Source organism: Rutidosis leptorrhynchoides, chromosome 3 (assembly GCF_046630445.1).
Source record: "Rutidosis leptorrhynchoides isolate AG116_Rl617_1_P2 chromosome 3, CSIRO_AGI_Rlap_v1, whole genome shotgun sequence".
Classification (NCBI taxonomy): domain Eukaryota; kingdom Viridiplantae; phylum Streptophyta; class Magnoliopsida; order Asterales; family Asteraceae; genus Rutidosis; species Rutidosis leptorrhynchoides.
In genome coordinates, this window is record NC_092335.1 from 448,941,610 (window position 1) to 448,957,559 (window position 15,950).

General features: G+C 32.8%; 3 protein-coding genes across 3 annotated transcripts; all 3 read right to left on the reverse strand.

Moving 5' to 3' along the window:
- Positions 1-394: 394 nt before the first annotated feature.
- Positions 395-4,965, reverse strand: LOC139897958 (probable E3 ubiquitin-protein ligase ARI2). Its single transcript, XM_071880674.1, has 7 exons — positions 4,657-4,965; positions 4,041-4,073; positions 3,663-3,942; positions 2,709-3,189; positions 1,547-2,095; positions 1,280-1,446; positions 395-615 (listed from the first exon to the last, which is right to left on the reverse strand). Exons 1-7 carry the CDS (start codon positions 4,789-4,791, stop codon positions 470-472), a joined length of 1,791 nt encoding a protein of 596 aa, XP_071736775.1. The 5' UTR covers positions 4,792-4,965; the 3' UTR covers positions 395-469.
- An 85-nt stretch (positions 4,966-5,050) lies between these two features.
- Positions 5,051-10,897, reverse strand: LOC139901535 (uncharacterized). The gene is made up of 2 exons (XM_071884234.1): positions 10,562-10,897; positions 5,051-5,059 (listed from the first exon to the last, which is right to left on the reverse strand). Exons 1-2 carry the CDS (start codon positions 10,895-10,897, stop codon positions 5,051-5,053), a joined length of 345 nt encoding a protein of 114 aa, XP_071740335.1.
- Positions 10,898-11,924: 1,027 nt separating this feature from the next.
- On the reverse strand, positions 11,925-12,666 carry LOC139897959 (mitochondrial import receptor subunit TOM6 homolog). Its single transcript, XM_071880675.1, has 2 exons — positions 12,426-12,666; positions 11,925-12,158 (listed from the first exon to the last, which is right to left on the reverse strand). Exon 1 carries the CDS (start codon positions 12,616-12,618, stop codon positions 12,454-12,456), a length of 165 nt encoding a protein of 54 aa, XP_071736776.1. The 5' UTR covers positions 12,619-12,666; the 3' UTR covers positions 11,925-12,158; positions 12,426-12,453.
- Between the last annotated feature and the right edge of the window lie 3,284 nt (positions 12,667-15,950).

Genomic DNA, 15,950 nt, shown 5'->3' on the forward strand with positions numbered 1-15,950 from the left:
AAAAAAAAAAAAAAAAAAAAAAAAAAAAAAAAAAAAAAATCAATCAATCAATGCTTTAAGATGTGAGATCTGTTTTAAGTTTTGAACTTTTGACCCATACCCAAAAGTCCCCGTTAACTTTAAAATCCACCTGTTTTAACTCATACTCCCGTATAACACTCCCATTTTGAAAATTTCAGACAACACAATGCTTATAAGATATACAAAATTAGATCAATCAAAATCTTCCACAGCCTGCTTCAACAGAAAGCAGAAAGTCAACTTTACATGGCCATGGAAATTGAACTAAATAAACCGAAGAGTTCCTAGTTTTTATCCTCTTTATATGCTAATTTAAACCAAAAGATTAGTGAATTATAACATATTCACAAATTAGAGTCGCTCCTAACTCCTAAGTCAGAGCTATACAGTTGTTTATAACTGGTGTCATAAGCAACTCATTCTTTCGGTTTTAAAAGTTTAGACCACCTCAATTTCTATTAATAACATCTGCAGGCAAATTATGGTCAAACATACCATCTCCAAATCCCTCTTTTCTAGCACTCTTTCGATGAGTAACCCCACTCTCTTCTGAGCTGCCTGAGTCCGATGGCCGATCAGATTCATATGTACCACCTATAACATTATCAAAACAGCCACGTCACACATGTTGACATTTCTCCACATTTTTCCTTCATTAGTTTTTTTTTTTTCCTTTTTTTTTTTAATTGGCACAGAACAGGGATTAAATGAATATATCATCAAGAGATGATAAGAGATTACAAAGTAGTGCACGAGGCAAAAAACCCGGTAAAATTAGTTTTTGCCGGGTTAGTTGGTCAAAATTTCGATCCCTTCACTTATTTGTAATCAATTCGAGTTGTATTTCATCTCTAGCATGTAACCCGGTAAAAACACGCAACCAAAAAGTGATTGGGTCCAAGATTGCAAAAATCGCTACTCGAGGATTACTCGGCCGGGACTTTTTAAGGAGTACTCGGCAACTTAGGGAGTAGGTACTCGTATGTTGACCACCAAGATTGACTTTGACCAATATTGACTGTGAGTTTTGACCGATTTCTGAGTAATCCTGAGTTATGACCGAATTTGACCAAGTACTTGCCGAGTACTCCCCGAGTTGCAAAAACCGAGTACTCGACAGGTAATTCCTACAACCTTGGTTTAACATATAAAGGATTGAGAGGGGTCCCACAATAGTTATATAATAATCCATCCAACCAATGAACATTCAAAATTCATGTATTAAACCGGATAAAAGAGAAAGTTCAAGTTACTTTACCATTAGTTATTTCTTCCAGCTTTTTACGTTTACCCGTATTGCATGATTTTGCAGCCCAACTCACGGACAGTTCTGTCGCTTTCTCGATCCCCTTCGAGTAGTATGGAGCTATGTTATGAATTCCAAATTGTAAGGAACCCAATAGATCCGTTTCAATACATTCATACCTACAATTATTCCACATGAATCTAAATATATTACATCTACTTCTATTATCTATTATCTATTATTACTAACTAAACAAACGAATAATATAACCATACTTACATTTTCTTGCACAAGTTGTCGGCGATCACAGATAAATTAATAACCTGCATTCGAATTTCCATTATTCTGTCTTCATGGTACGTATCGAATGGCTCCTCAATAAACTTACTAAGCTTCTCAACATTCGTTTCAAGTTGCTGTTGCTGATCTTCAAATAAATGTTGTTTTATCTCTAAATCCTCTTTTGTCATCTCATTATTAAACAGCTCGTCGCCAAACATATAAAATGCAAACGGGTATGAATAAGTGAGTGCCCGCCTTGATCTAAATAAGCGGTATAATCCATTTGTAACCCAACTAAAATCTCGTAATTGTGAATCTTTTTCTTCCAAAACTGTTAATTTGTCTCGTATGGTCTCTTTTAGTTTACATTCTTGCTTAAACGAATCTGTATGAGCTTTGTATCGATTGTGATAATGCATGTACCGATTCAGGTCACGCTTTGCTCTCTCAGATTTTTTCTTACGATCTTCCTTGTACCGACCACAACTATGGTCTCTGATGTTTGACCACGTATGATCCCGACCAGTTGCACCACCGCATAGCCAACTAATTTACAAGAAATCGAATTAGAAAATTAAGCATTCACAAAGATATTTCCAGACTTATTATTTTCCTAAAAGTATGTTCAGATATGTATTTACAAAGTGGTTATTTGAGACTGAACAATCATAATCAGATAATCAGTTGTAATTAACAGGTCCAAGGTTGCAAAAATCACTACTTGGGAAGTACTCGGTCGAGACTTTTCTAGGAGTACTCTAGATGTTTGATCAAGTTTGACTTTGACAGAGTTCCAAGTAATCCCGAGTTTTGACCGATTTTCCAAGTAGAATTTGACCAAGTTTGACCCAGAAAAAGAATCTATTTATTCAAACACCAAAAATGTTCCAAAGCTTAATATAGTAATTTTCAAATTGCCTAATCAGTTCAAAACACATATACAAACACGCTATAACTAACGCAAGCCTTAAACATATGTCAAGCGTTACCTGTTATGACATTTAAATGATACACATACATTAACCCACTAATTCACATAAACTAAAAGGACTATAGTCCCACTTTCGTTGGATTGGGTAATGTTGTTGTTGATGTTGTTGTTGTAAAAGGACTATAGTGTAATACTAAAATGGATCAAAGAACAAAACAGTGGTCTTACCAAAAGGCTTGTCCACAAATGCAGCTGACCAAATTACATCCCCCATTTTTCTCAACAGGTTTATGACACTTAGGACAGGGCTTTGTATGAACCGCTATCCAATTAACCGTTTCTGATTCATCTCGACATTTTTTAGTCCAAAGTTCCCACATTGTACAAGAACAAGGAGAATGTGCTTCACATAAACAACTGAAACAAAACTGATTACCACATGAACATTCTACCTCACAAAATTTATCTTCTTCAACACGTATTGCATTCCCACAATGAGGAGTACTTGGACACCATTTTACCATTTTATTATCCTCGATATACGAATCGAGAAGAAATCGATCAAATTTCTCAGCCAAATTAGGATGCCTTTTACTAACTAAATTCCTAATTATTGCCTCATCACATATAGTAAAACATTTGTGAGCCATACATCTTATACGTCTACTCTGCCCCTCACGTATTTTTACAATAAAATGTTCTGTCCAACCTACAAAAAGAACAGTGTTAGCCCTGCTTGTTTCCAACAACACAATAAAATAATAGATGGTAAAATGGGTAAGTCAAACAGATGGGTTTGGGTCCAATCGCGTTAATGTTTCGTACATTGATCTGAATTTCAAACTAGATATCGCTTTGAATAAGCCTATTAATATTAAAATTAATTTATTAGGCTAATAAGATAGTTTGCTCTAAAGAACCAATCAACAACACAGGACGTTTGAATAAGCATCAGAAATATTTTGACCAGTTTGACCCACTCTTAAGATGACTTTTAACCAGTTCAACTCATTTAATCCCTTTCCATTCAGCTACTTTCCGTGTGGCATGTTATTAAACAAATAGTAAGTCGAAATTTCCCCTTTAAACAAAACCAGTTCAGTCATCTGCAAAAAGATATTCTAATCCATTGAAACTAAAATTCCAGTGACCTAAAACTTCAGCCAATTAAGGATCTCTTACAATTATTACAAAAGCAGTGCCTGCAGTCCATTTTTGTCATCTCGCTTAATGGCAAGTCCTCCATGCATATATCACACATTGTTGAAGCAGTAGACGGTAAAGAGTCCATATCATGAGACTCAAACATGGGTATACCAGCCTCTGTAAACAAGAGGTCTTTTCCTTTTTCTACAAGTATTGCAAATATCTTCTCAACATCCCAACGATAATGTATAAGTAGCGTTCGTGCATGATGCTCCCTTATAGACAGTAATTCCATAACTCTACGTAAATCTTCTCTCTAATTACGTTGATGTAACTAATCAGTACTCAACAAACAGATAAGGTGCAAATTAGATGTTAACAACAATGTTTAGTTGAGTTGTTCAGACGTTATACCTGTGCAGCCAAAAGAGAATCTCTTGTTATCACCTGTTAAATGAACACGACGAAAATCAGTATTTTGAGATTACAGACCACTGAAGATACATGAGCTGATGAGCATATAACTAACTAAACATTTAGCTCGGATCAAACACTCCAACCAACAGTAAAATACATATACAGCCAAGTTTAATCACATTATTAATCAAGATTTACATATCAAACACTGATTGCCACAAATACACAGATACTATAAACCATTCCTTCACAAAAACAAACTGGATTCCATCCGCAATTCAAAACTCAAAATATCAACCTGCAATGCTACACTACATAACACACAAATCATAGCAATTAAACTCGTTTGATTCGAACATTTCGATATCAATAAAGTGTCATCACAAATTCATAATTTAGAACATTGGAGTAATCAGATAATTAATACGAATGACTGAATTACATCATAGTTGAACCTATCAACAACCAGACTGATCAAACAGTCTCAATTACGATTCAAATGTCAACCTAAAAACAGCAAAAACCTAATGCATCTCCCTAAACTAACAAACTATATAAGTATATGCATATAAAAATTACTTATGAATAATAAACTTATAGAATTAGGGAATACCTTCGGTGATGAAGCTTTAGGAGGATTCCATTGAGAATCAGAATCATCATTCTCAAGTGCATCATCAAGCGTATCACGATCGGAGCTATAATAATCTTCTTCACCGCCGCTACTAATGCAATCATCTACTTCCATCGGAGTTTATATATATATGAAATCCGATGGAAAAACGATCGTAATTATGAATTGATTGATCGGATTTAGGGTTTGGTGAAATGGATAGAACATATGAGTTATATATGTAACGATCAGGTGGATATACGGGCGAATAGGTGAAGGAGAAAAAAGGGGGGATCGGGGTTGGGTTTAGTTGCGATGATTTGACCGAGGCAAAAACTGTAACAGGTGCGATTTATCACCTTGAAAAAGTAGTTCAAAAAGTTTATGAAAGAACTCAGGAAGCCTGAAAAAAAAAAAAAAAAAAAAAAAAAAAAAAAAAAACTACTACCAAGTGATACTGTTTTTCATTTTTTTCATTCCTTTTTTTGGAAATGAATGATAGATTTTTTTTTTTTTAAAGGCAAACTCACACACCCACCTAATACCAGTGTTATAAAAGTCGGCCGACTTGGCCGACGCATCGGCCGATGCGTCATTTTTTTGGGTTCTCCGTCCCGTTTTTTCTGAAAACGACTCAAAAGACGGTTAAAGCTAAAAGTTCGGTCAAAGTCTGTCGAAGACGGTCAAAGTTGGTCAAAAACGGTCAAAATCAGTCAAATTTTCGTCAAGATGTGATATATTTTAAAATTATGGTTTGTTTTCATTTTTTGGACCGCTCTTTTCTCTGTGCCCTTACTGATTATGTACTCGATAACATTAATTGAGTTTGAAGTTTAATTTTATTTAAATTCAAGTTCTTATTTAAGAAATTTATGGTACAGAATCAACTATTTTATACATATATAAATATATATTTAAGAAATTATTAATAAAATCAACATTGGTCAACGACCGATGCGTCCCCGACTCGGCCGACGCGTCCATTTTAGGTCTCGACCGATGCGTCCCCGACTCGCGAGTTTTACAACCTTGCCTAATACTAACACGAATATATACACCACGGAATGTCCTAAGCAGGACTCGAACCCTCAACCTCAAAGTTGTAAGGGTGATCTCGATACCATCAAGTCATTAGCTCTTTGGTAAATGAATGATGATTTACCTTCAATGTTACAATGTAAACATGTCTAAAAGCTTTTGAATAAGGAAAATGAATAAGGCGATGAGTCCAGAGGCGAAGCCAGGAATACAAAATAGGGGATGCTTACGAACAGTGGCGGAAGCAGTAATTTTTTTTCATCGGGGGCAAAAAAAACTAGCAATTTTTTTGGGGCAAAATATGGAGGTTTTGGGGGGAAAATGGAGGTTTTTAGGGAAATTATGAAGTTTTTGGGGTAAATTTTGAGATTTTTGAGCAAAATTTGATGATTTTGGGCAAAATATGTAGGTTTTGGGGCAAAATTTGATGATTCACGGATAGGGGATGAATTAAGGGATGCTTATGTTTATTTGTTAGGAGATATTTTCAACTAATATAAAATTTTTAACACAATATATTTCGCTTATTTGAAGAGTTGGGGGATGCAAAACATCCCTCAACATCCCCTGTCTCCGCCTCTGGCGATGACAATGGCCACTCTCAACATACTTTTGCTTTAAAACGAAGTTTTAATTAGGCGACTCTCAACAATTATATTTATCTCATCATGACAGACAGTCATAGTTGATCATACATAAGCGATTCTATGTTTAGTGTTGTGGGGTCTTATGACCCCATGGTTGGTCGAGGAAGCATGATAAAAGATTGTTGAATTTGCTAATGCTACCAAACGAGCAATTAGTAAGCTATACGCGGAAAGCGGTACTCGTCAGTGGCGATTCTAGGGCCAGAATTCAATGGGGTCCCAAAAATGTTTTCAGTACTAGTCATATTTCAATGTTACTTTAGTGGTTATTTACTTTTAAGAAACTATAAATTCGAAAAATATATGTGTTCTAAGTAGCTAAATTTAGTGGGGTCCTATACAAGTTAAAGGTAAAACTATAAATTCGAAAAATATATGGGGTCATATAATTAAATTTAGTGGTATCCTATAAATTTTATAGAGTATCTTTTACGTAAAATTTCTAAACCAGTGGTGTCCCGTGATCTCACGGGTCTCAAGGTAGAGTCGTCACTGGTACTCGTACAATATAATAGTTTAAAACTATTTAATCGGTATCGACTATGTTATGCCGCGACAAATATTGGATGGTCATCAAGACTAGGCGAACCTAATATAGAAATATGGTAAATAATTTGAAGAATCCAACGACGAAGAATACTTATATATTTAGTTAATTTCTAGTTTTATTTAATTTAGTCGTATTTAAGTATTATTATAAATTGTAAATGTAAATGTAATGTTTAATTTTAGTTTCATTTAAAATGTAACGTTTTTAATTTATGAAAGTATTTTCAGCTTTATAAATTACCGTTTTATTTTATGTTTTAATAATAAAAAATAATAATATTAACAATAATATGTATTAATAAATGAATATATTTGTAACAAAAAATACTATGTGACGAGGAGGAAGAGTGTTATGGATAACACTGAATTTTTCTTCATTAGTGATGGGAAGAAAATGTTGATGTGGGCTGATGTAAGAGTCTATCTTTGATGATAATTATGTGATAATTCGTAGTAGTTTGATAAGAAATGTTTTAAGCGTCACACCACCACGATAATTTATATCATAAATACATATATTTCATAAGGTCTACGATGGTCATTGGAAGATAGATTTTTTCGGTATAAGGGTTTCCGGTGTTTGGGTGACATCGTTCAATTTTTTTGAGTTTTAGGTGAAGTTGGGCGTCTTAGTTGCTGGTATCCTATTCGGTGAGCTTTTCTTAAGAGGTTTGGGGTTTTGTATGGTTAAATGTCTTTGTAACCGGGAGTTATCGCCTTTTCTATAGGTTTAGTTGGTTTGTCAACGAGTTCTTTAAGACTTATTGAGGTTTTGGAACATTTTCCGTCTTCAACAAATTGTCACAAGTACACGCCGTCAATTACAAGTCGGCATTCAATTTTCTGTCGAGGCTCTTAGATCATGTTGTTTGTAGATAAGAGTTTAGCAGTTTTCAATTGTTTTCAATTATTTGTTCTCAGTAGTTCACAGAGATCGTTAAATTTTATCAATCAAACGTGTTACACGCTAAACTTGAAACTTAATTGTATCGTTCAATTATACAATTCAAACTAGTCCGGATCCGGCCCGCGCGATGCGGCGGGGACTTTCGGCTTGTATATTCATATTTAACGTAGCGTTGTGTATTTACAGAGGGAAAAATGGCTCATGTCTTAAGCGCCGTTTTAGATGTCGTTGCTTTAAACGTTTTTTAAAAAGTGTCCGTTTCGAACGTAGTTAGTTTCGTTTTGTTCATAAAAAATTTTCGAGTGTAACGGTGCTGTCGGAAAAATTCAACTTGCGGCGAACAGAAAGATACGGGCTGTCGTTATGTTAAGCGTTTTTTAAAAAGTGTCCGTTTCGCGTATAGTTAGTCCCGTTGGGTTCGTGAGACTTTTTCGAGTTGAACGTTGGTCTCGGAAAAATTTAAGTCACATCGAGCGAGAAGATAGGGCCCGTTAAAAATTCGGGTGGAAATAGTTTCTTTTGTTTTAATAAAATTATATAATTACGCTTTCTACTCCGGAAAAGTGTAAACTCGAAGGGTCGTTGTGTAAAGTAAATGAAAGTTGAGGGACCAGTTATAGTGTAAATGCAAACTCAAAACTACGTTCCGAAATAACTGAAGCTACAATGGCGGACGTTCAAGGGAGACATGGCAGGGTGCTAGTCTCCCAACCTTTTGTATAATTACTAGAAATTAAATATTATATAGGTTTAAAATTATAAATTTATATATTAGCCCTTCCACAAAATTAGTGATAGCCCTTTCAATTTTTACGGAAAAAAAAAAATCTAATTTGTCAAATAAAAGAAACTAGTTGTGGAGCCCTCGTTTCGCGCCGGGGGCTCCGTTTTGAATCCGAGTTTAAAAAAAAAGTATTTCCTTTTGTGGATCTATTTTGTAAAAAAAATTTTTTTTTCGACATCTAACATTGAAGGGTTGTTCCTTTTGTGAAAGTTGCTTCTTTTAGCGTTAAAGTTAGTTGATCTATTTTGTAAAAAAAAAAATATATTTTTCGACATCTCTTGGTAGCATTGAAGGGTTGTTCCTTTTAAGAAAGTTGCTTCTTTTATCGTTAGAGACCAAAAAAAAAAAATGTAGCACAGTAGTGGCTTATGTGGGTCATACTGTTTGAGAGCAGTGTAGAAGCCGGTAAAGCGTGGTGGGAGTTTTTGGGGGTAGTGGTGGGATAAATAATAATAATAATTTATAATATAAGTATAAAGTACGGGGTTCGATTTGTATTTTAATGAAAGTTAAGGGGTTGATTTGTAAAAAATGAAAAATTGAATATTAATATTCGTAACAAATAAGACAAATTTTATCTATTAGTTATATTGGTAATTAACTTTTATAACTTACCTACATCTCACAAAACTCCTCATCTTCTCCCGAGACTCGAGTTCCGATCAAAATTCCAATATTCCATCGTAAGTTTTGTTTTTTTTTTCTTCTTAACTCTTCTTTTATTGTTTATTTGTTTGTTGATAAATTAGTAAACTATTACTTTTAATCTTAGCATCACTCGTAATTGTAAATTTGTAATATATGAGTATATCATTGTTTATAGAATTGTAGGATATCAATTATCAATGTTAGTCATGTATAGTCACTGATGTATATTGTCATATTTGTTAGGTTCTATACTATTAGTCTCAATCATTCAATGTTTTTGTTAAAAAATTAGTCAATTAGGCATTTAGGTTTGTAAGTTGTGACTTATAATTTAGTAAGCATTAAACCAATGAACCAATTTAATGCGTTTTAATTTACATTGGAACATTTTCGCCCTCTCAGTTGTATATCCGCCACTGTGAAGCTACACATCCGGCCATGAGTTTTAGCATGCAAGGGTTAATTATGTTTTTTTTTTTGTCATAAAAGACACGAGTGATTTTTAATGTACTATATGTTTTTATAATACAAAATCATGATAAATATATCATTTTGACAGTGTAGCATACTTCGAAAGTGGGATTGTGATATACATTTTGATGTAAAATTAATGAAACCCATTTGGCTCACGGAATCCAATGGAATTCCGGCGGAATTGGAATTGAATTTAGACATAACGCGTGTCTAAATTCAATTCATATTCCGCCGGATTCCGTGAGCCAAACGAGGCCTAAGTTTGTATAAGTTTGTATCCTTGAATGTTCTCAAGTTTTATTATAATTATGAACAAGTGCAAATCTAGCAAATTTATAAGTAAAAATAAAGAGTTATTTTTCAGAAATACAATACAACCAAACTATAAAAATGTCAAAAAAAAAAAGAAAAAAAAAAGACTTATGAATTCATTATCTATCTTTTCAGCATACGTATGAAAAGATTAGACACTGCGTTTGATAGATCAAACAATCTTTCAAATTTAGGAAACTTGATTAGACTAGAGAAGTCGATTATTATCATCAATAATTTGTTCGATTAAATAAAATGCATTAATAACTAGAAAAGGACAACCTATGTTAAATACATGAAGTTTGATATTGTCTACAAAACCTTCTATCAATGAATCAAAAGCAGTTTAGGTCCAAATACACAGAATTTCAAAGTTATATCAACGAACCAAAAGCAACCAGAATCCTGTCATCTTTAATACTCGATAACTATGAAGCAATATCAGAAACATGATGTTGTTATACACACGCAAACATATACTGCGTAAATCTAACTTAACCTTATGTTTTATTTAAATTAGGGTCAAACCCAAATCAAGCACCCTACCCTCGCAAGTGCCGAATCAGTTTTGATGGCTAATGCACATAACTCTTCCAAAGAAAGGGGGATGTTTGACTTTTCGTGTGGCATTAAAAAGTAGATTTGACCCATTTGGAGCTCTTCATCACCATGTATATGAGGTATGTAACAGTTTATAAACATGGTTTCACTGCTGCATAAGAAGGCGTTCGGGTGACAGGATAAAACAACGCTAGCGGTGATCGGCTGCTGGTATTCGTGCAGCTGCCCATCACCCGCGTGAATCACCTTAATCGTTGATGACCAGTTGCCCATAAATCTTACGCCTTCTGTGGTGAAATGACAAGACGTGCATAAACCCATTACTTTTTTCAACTTGCTAAACCTTATTATATGTTCCATCTTCAAAAAATAGTATGATTGATACCGACGGAAATGTTTCTTTAAAAACTTAAGAATGTAAGCCTAAGTAGTCAGATACTTATACACGTCCGTAAAAAAACGTGAATTTTAAGAAACTTGAGTTTCTTAGCTTCAAACCTTGTTCGGTTGATGCCCACACAACTATTACTCTGGAATCAAAAAGCCAAGTTTAAAAAACATATGGCTTATAATCTTACGAAACACGTGTTTATACAAGTCATACAAAAAACACATGGCTTATAATCTTATAAAACACGTGTTTATACAAGTCATACAAACATACGACAATTCCTTGAGACACTAAAGTTTCCAACCTTAAGGCCACTCAGCTAATCCTTATACCCACGTGACTAGTTTCAAAGATCCAACCTTAGTTTTGTACCCACGTTAATATATCCAACCTTACAAGGTACAAACTACCTAACTCAACGTGAATTAGTATTGATTTTTGTACCCCACGTAAATGTTTTCTAAGCAACATCAAAGATAATTTGGTTCACATGGCCCTTTAATGTCCGACACGTATAAAGGGGGATACATAGTGCATCGATAGAGAATGAAAGAATGTAAAGAGAGACACATGCAAACACCATGTGGAAGGGTGATCACATGAAACAAAAATAGTATGAATGACCAAAAATGTCATTGAGCTTCTACAATACCGTGACAATTTCACCAAATGGGTCAATTCCATTACCACTATTTGGTAAGTATTCAAATAGATTAAGTATACTTGTACTTATACGAGTAATAAACAAAAAAGTTTAGGAAAAAAAACATCTAATATGCTTAAATCATATATCATATATCTAATAACTTAATACTTGATATATTTAGATTTCAAATTAACAGATATTAGTGTTATGTCAACCTGACACATGATTTTGACACAAATCAAGTATGATCCTGAAACCCAGTTTCAACCGGTTGACACTATCAAAAAACACATTTAATATGTTCTCCATAAAATGTAAGGAATATATGGCCATTAAGATTTAATAATAAAACGTTTAAACCCCTAAACGAAAAACAATTGTTCTAGGGAAAACTTTATATAATGTAAGAGCACCAACTGATTAACATCAAAATAAAATCTTCTAGTTTCCTGGATTCAAACATAACCAGATCTCACAAAATTAAACTAACCGAAAAGATTTATCCTTAAATGACACTCCTTCCACAAAGCCTTATCACCAAATAGCTGCAAAACAAAATTAAGAGCCATCATAAAAGCTATTCAATTATCATATTATTATTAGATTTAAGATTTACATATATAAAAAACTATTAGGGAAACTAAACTAAATAGTACTAATCACAAATTAAAAATTTCTATTCGATTAAATATTAACCTAATTCACTACCAAACTAAACAGTTCAAAAACCCTAATTTAGCTATCAAAACAAAACAGCATCGAGTCATCATAAATTAACATAACAATTTCAACATATAATTCAATTAATTTACCTTTTAATACGTCATAAGATAATAAACCCTAGAATTCCAGAACAAGCTCATCCTTGCTGTCAGAAAAGTAGTGAAGAACATATGGAGCGACCCGAATAGCAACGACCCATGCCCCGAACAAACCAACGTGCACACGAAGCTGCTTCAAAGCAGCTTTTTTGTCTGGTTTTCGCATAAACATCCCCGGAAACATCTTCGATTCGATCTGTGCGTCTTCTGATTTTCGTTCTCTGGTCGTTGAGATTTTACAATTATTCACAAAACCCTAAATATTACATTATAAGGTAGATCTCAAAAGTGGATGTTGGAAATATTAGCCCAAATACCGTGCTTACTGAAATTAGGCCCATAACGGCCCAATTGATTAAATACATCCTAAAAAAGGTATATATACTAACAAGATTTTGATGTTTTCGACAATTAATTAGCTAGTAACATTCTTCGCTATTATTTAACAAAATGATTAAACGGATAAGGTTTTATAACCCAAACTAAACAAGAATTTTTCTTCAATTTTGGGTCTCGATTAGTAGGTGGATACTTATAGTCAGTGTTGTAAAAAACCCGATTACGCTCCAATTAATCCTCGATTAATCATTTTTAGGAGCAATCCGTTCCGATTTCCAAAAATCCGTTTAATTAAACGGTCAACATCAGTTGATAGATCAAAATCGAATTTGGTAATCAAAGTTAGTCAAAGTAAAAAATACTTAACATTTTAACATGAATTGAAATTAGAATTTTATAGTTTTAAAGCAAAATGAACTGTTTTAGACAATTATGTTAAAAATTATCTTTACATTTATGGCTGTTTTGTATAGTTACACATATAATTTTTAAAATCTAATATTTAAATGTATACAGTACAATCCGATTAATCTCTGATTAATCCCCGAATTGCCGATTAATCCATCCAAAGTCTCGACCGATTAATCCCCGAATAGCGAATTTTGCAACCTTGCTTACAGTTAGACCAAATTTAACGGGGCATCAGAAATGGGGCGATAGTTGAGGTGGCATAAACTGACGCTCGTTAACGTGGCGTCAGTTGTAAAGAAAATGGGGCATTGGTCGAGGAACTGACGGAAAAAATGATCAAGTTTGTTTTACTAATTTCAATAAATTATTTTACATATTACAGTATTAATTTATATATTTTATCTTCAACTTCCAATCACATTTTATCTCCTCACCCACCACAAATTTAACACTCAAAAAGGTGATGCCTCTCTTTTTACCTTCACTTCATGACCTTGCCACATCACCTACAAAGTGCACCCAATGCGTTTGATATCACAAGTACAGTTAGAAGTGGTCTTATACGAGGTCCAGCCGAGTCTCTTATAAGAACTTCAACAACTGATTATCTGCTACTAATATCAAAATTTACAAATTAACATGTCATATAACATATTGTTGGTTTAGACGTATCATAAATTTATCAATACATCATCCGTCCCATTTTAATTGTATAAGAAACAACATAGAGTTTAAAAAATATCATTATTAGAATATATTTTTTTTACGTTACAATTTTATTCCTTAATTTTTATCTAGTTTTTTTTTATCCCTTAGTTTTTTGTTTAATGTGTACAGTGGCGAATGTAGTTGTATGATGACGGGGTCAATGACACAACTAGTTACGGAAATTTGTTTATAAACGATTATTAAAATTTTATAGGACACTACTAAGTATAATTTTAGAACACCATATAATTTTCAAGTTCATAATTTTATAATACTAGCTACTAAAAATATTTAAAACTAGCTCACTTATGATTTTTATAGTATAAGCCACTAATAAATACTCTCTTATTTTCCCTAATGTAATGTATTGTTCAGTACTCCTTTTTAAAATGTTATAAATTAATTGTTCATTTTCTTAAATAGATAAGAATAAGGATGTAAAGTTCTTTTATAACTCTTACTTTATGCATGTAGCACAAAAAGGTAAGTAAAAAGTAAGGAGTAAAAGTGTAAGTAAAGAAAAAGTACATGTGAAGTAATTTTTTCTTAAACTATATGTTTTTTGTTTGAGGACATTAATATGGGACGGATGGAGTCTATAAATGTATAAAGAAAAGTGAACCATTTTTCTTTGTTTTCTCATACCCGGTAACAGAAACACACCTTTTACGTTTTGGTTCAACACGACAAGACCTATTTGGTTATGTTCTTCAATTATGATAAATTAGAGCTACAATTTTAATCAATCATTCATATATATGGTATGATTCCTTCTCCCAATTTTTATTTTAATTTTGAAACTCCCAATCCCAATCTCTAACTGATACTTTTAGAATGAAATGTGTTGCGTGGATAGTTATTATATATGGTCTTTTTTTTTTTTAATTACTGATAGACTTGACAAAATTGTTGATTTATACTCCCTTCGTTCAATATTAATTGTTATCAGACAAAAAACACACATTATTAGAAAATATCATAATTACATTGTATTTTTTCTTTAGTTTACAGTTTTACTTACCTCTTATATGTTACTTATCTTTTTTTGTCTTGCATACATACATTAGGGTATTAATGAACTTTCAACTTTATCTCTTATTCTTATTTATTTATAAAATTAGACAATTAGTTTGGACATCCGAAAATAGTAGTCGATAATAAATGTCAAAATATTGGAAAGAGGGGAGTAATGGAGCATAATATAATTATTGTTTGATGGTAAAATTTTCGGATCCCATAAAGTTACGATCCTATATTCGCCACTGAATGTGTATACATTAAATGTATAAAAAATTATTTTTAATTATTTTATCTATTTATAAAAATGAAAAATTAATTTGATACATTCCGAAAGAAATACCGAATATGAGACGGAGGAACTATTTTTTATCAACATATTTACACGATCCATGCACTTAGATACGAGTTTGGATTACGCTTCGAGTTATGTACTAGTCAGCATCATCAAACGAGATAACATGCATTTACACATTTCTAGTTGTCTATTTTCGTCTTGATAAACGTGGTAGTCGAAGACTTTAACTAAGAGGGGCGCAAGTGACATAGTTCCACCATTTTCTTTTCAAAATTCCATTTCAGGAATGTTGAGATTAGTGTTCCACCACTCCGATTTGACGTTTCACTTTAAGTTCTATTTCAAAATCTTTTTAAAAAAAACCTAGGCTGTTTTAAAGTTCCACATTTTTTTAAAAATTATTTTTCATTTCTCATATAGGTCGAAATATAGACTTTTGAAAATAGTGTGTTTTTGTAGTGTTTTTTCAGTCTATATAATATAAATTTGTATGAAAGTATTTACACATCTGTACTTCTAAATAGTGTAATTGATATACTCATTTTATTGGCTCATATAGGTACTGAAGCACGTGAAGCACTTTAGAAACCTCCATATCTTTTCCTTTTTTTTTTTCTTTTTTTTTTAAATATTAAACATCAAAATTGTTTTAACTTGTAGTTTATAACTACCGTTTGTTGCCTATTAATTTATAAGAAAGAAAGTACAAAGTAAAAGAGAGAATAATTTTATCAATCAAGGTA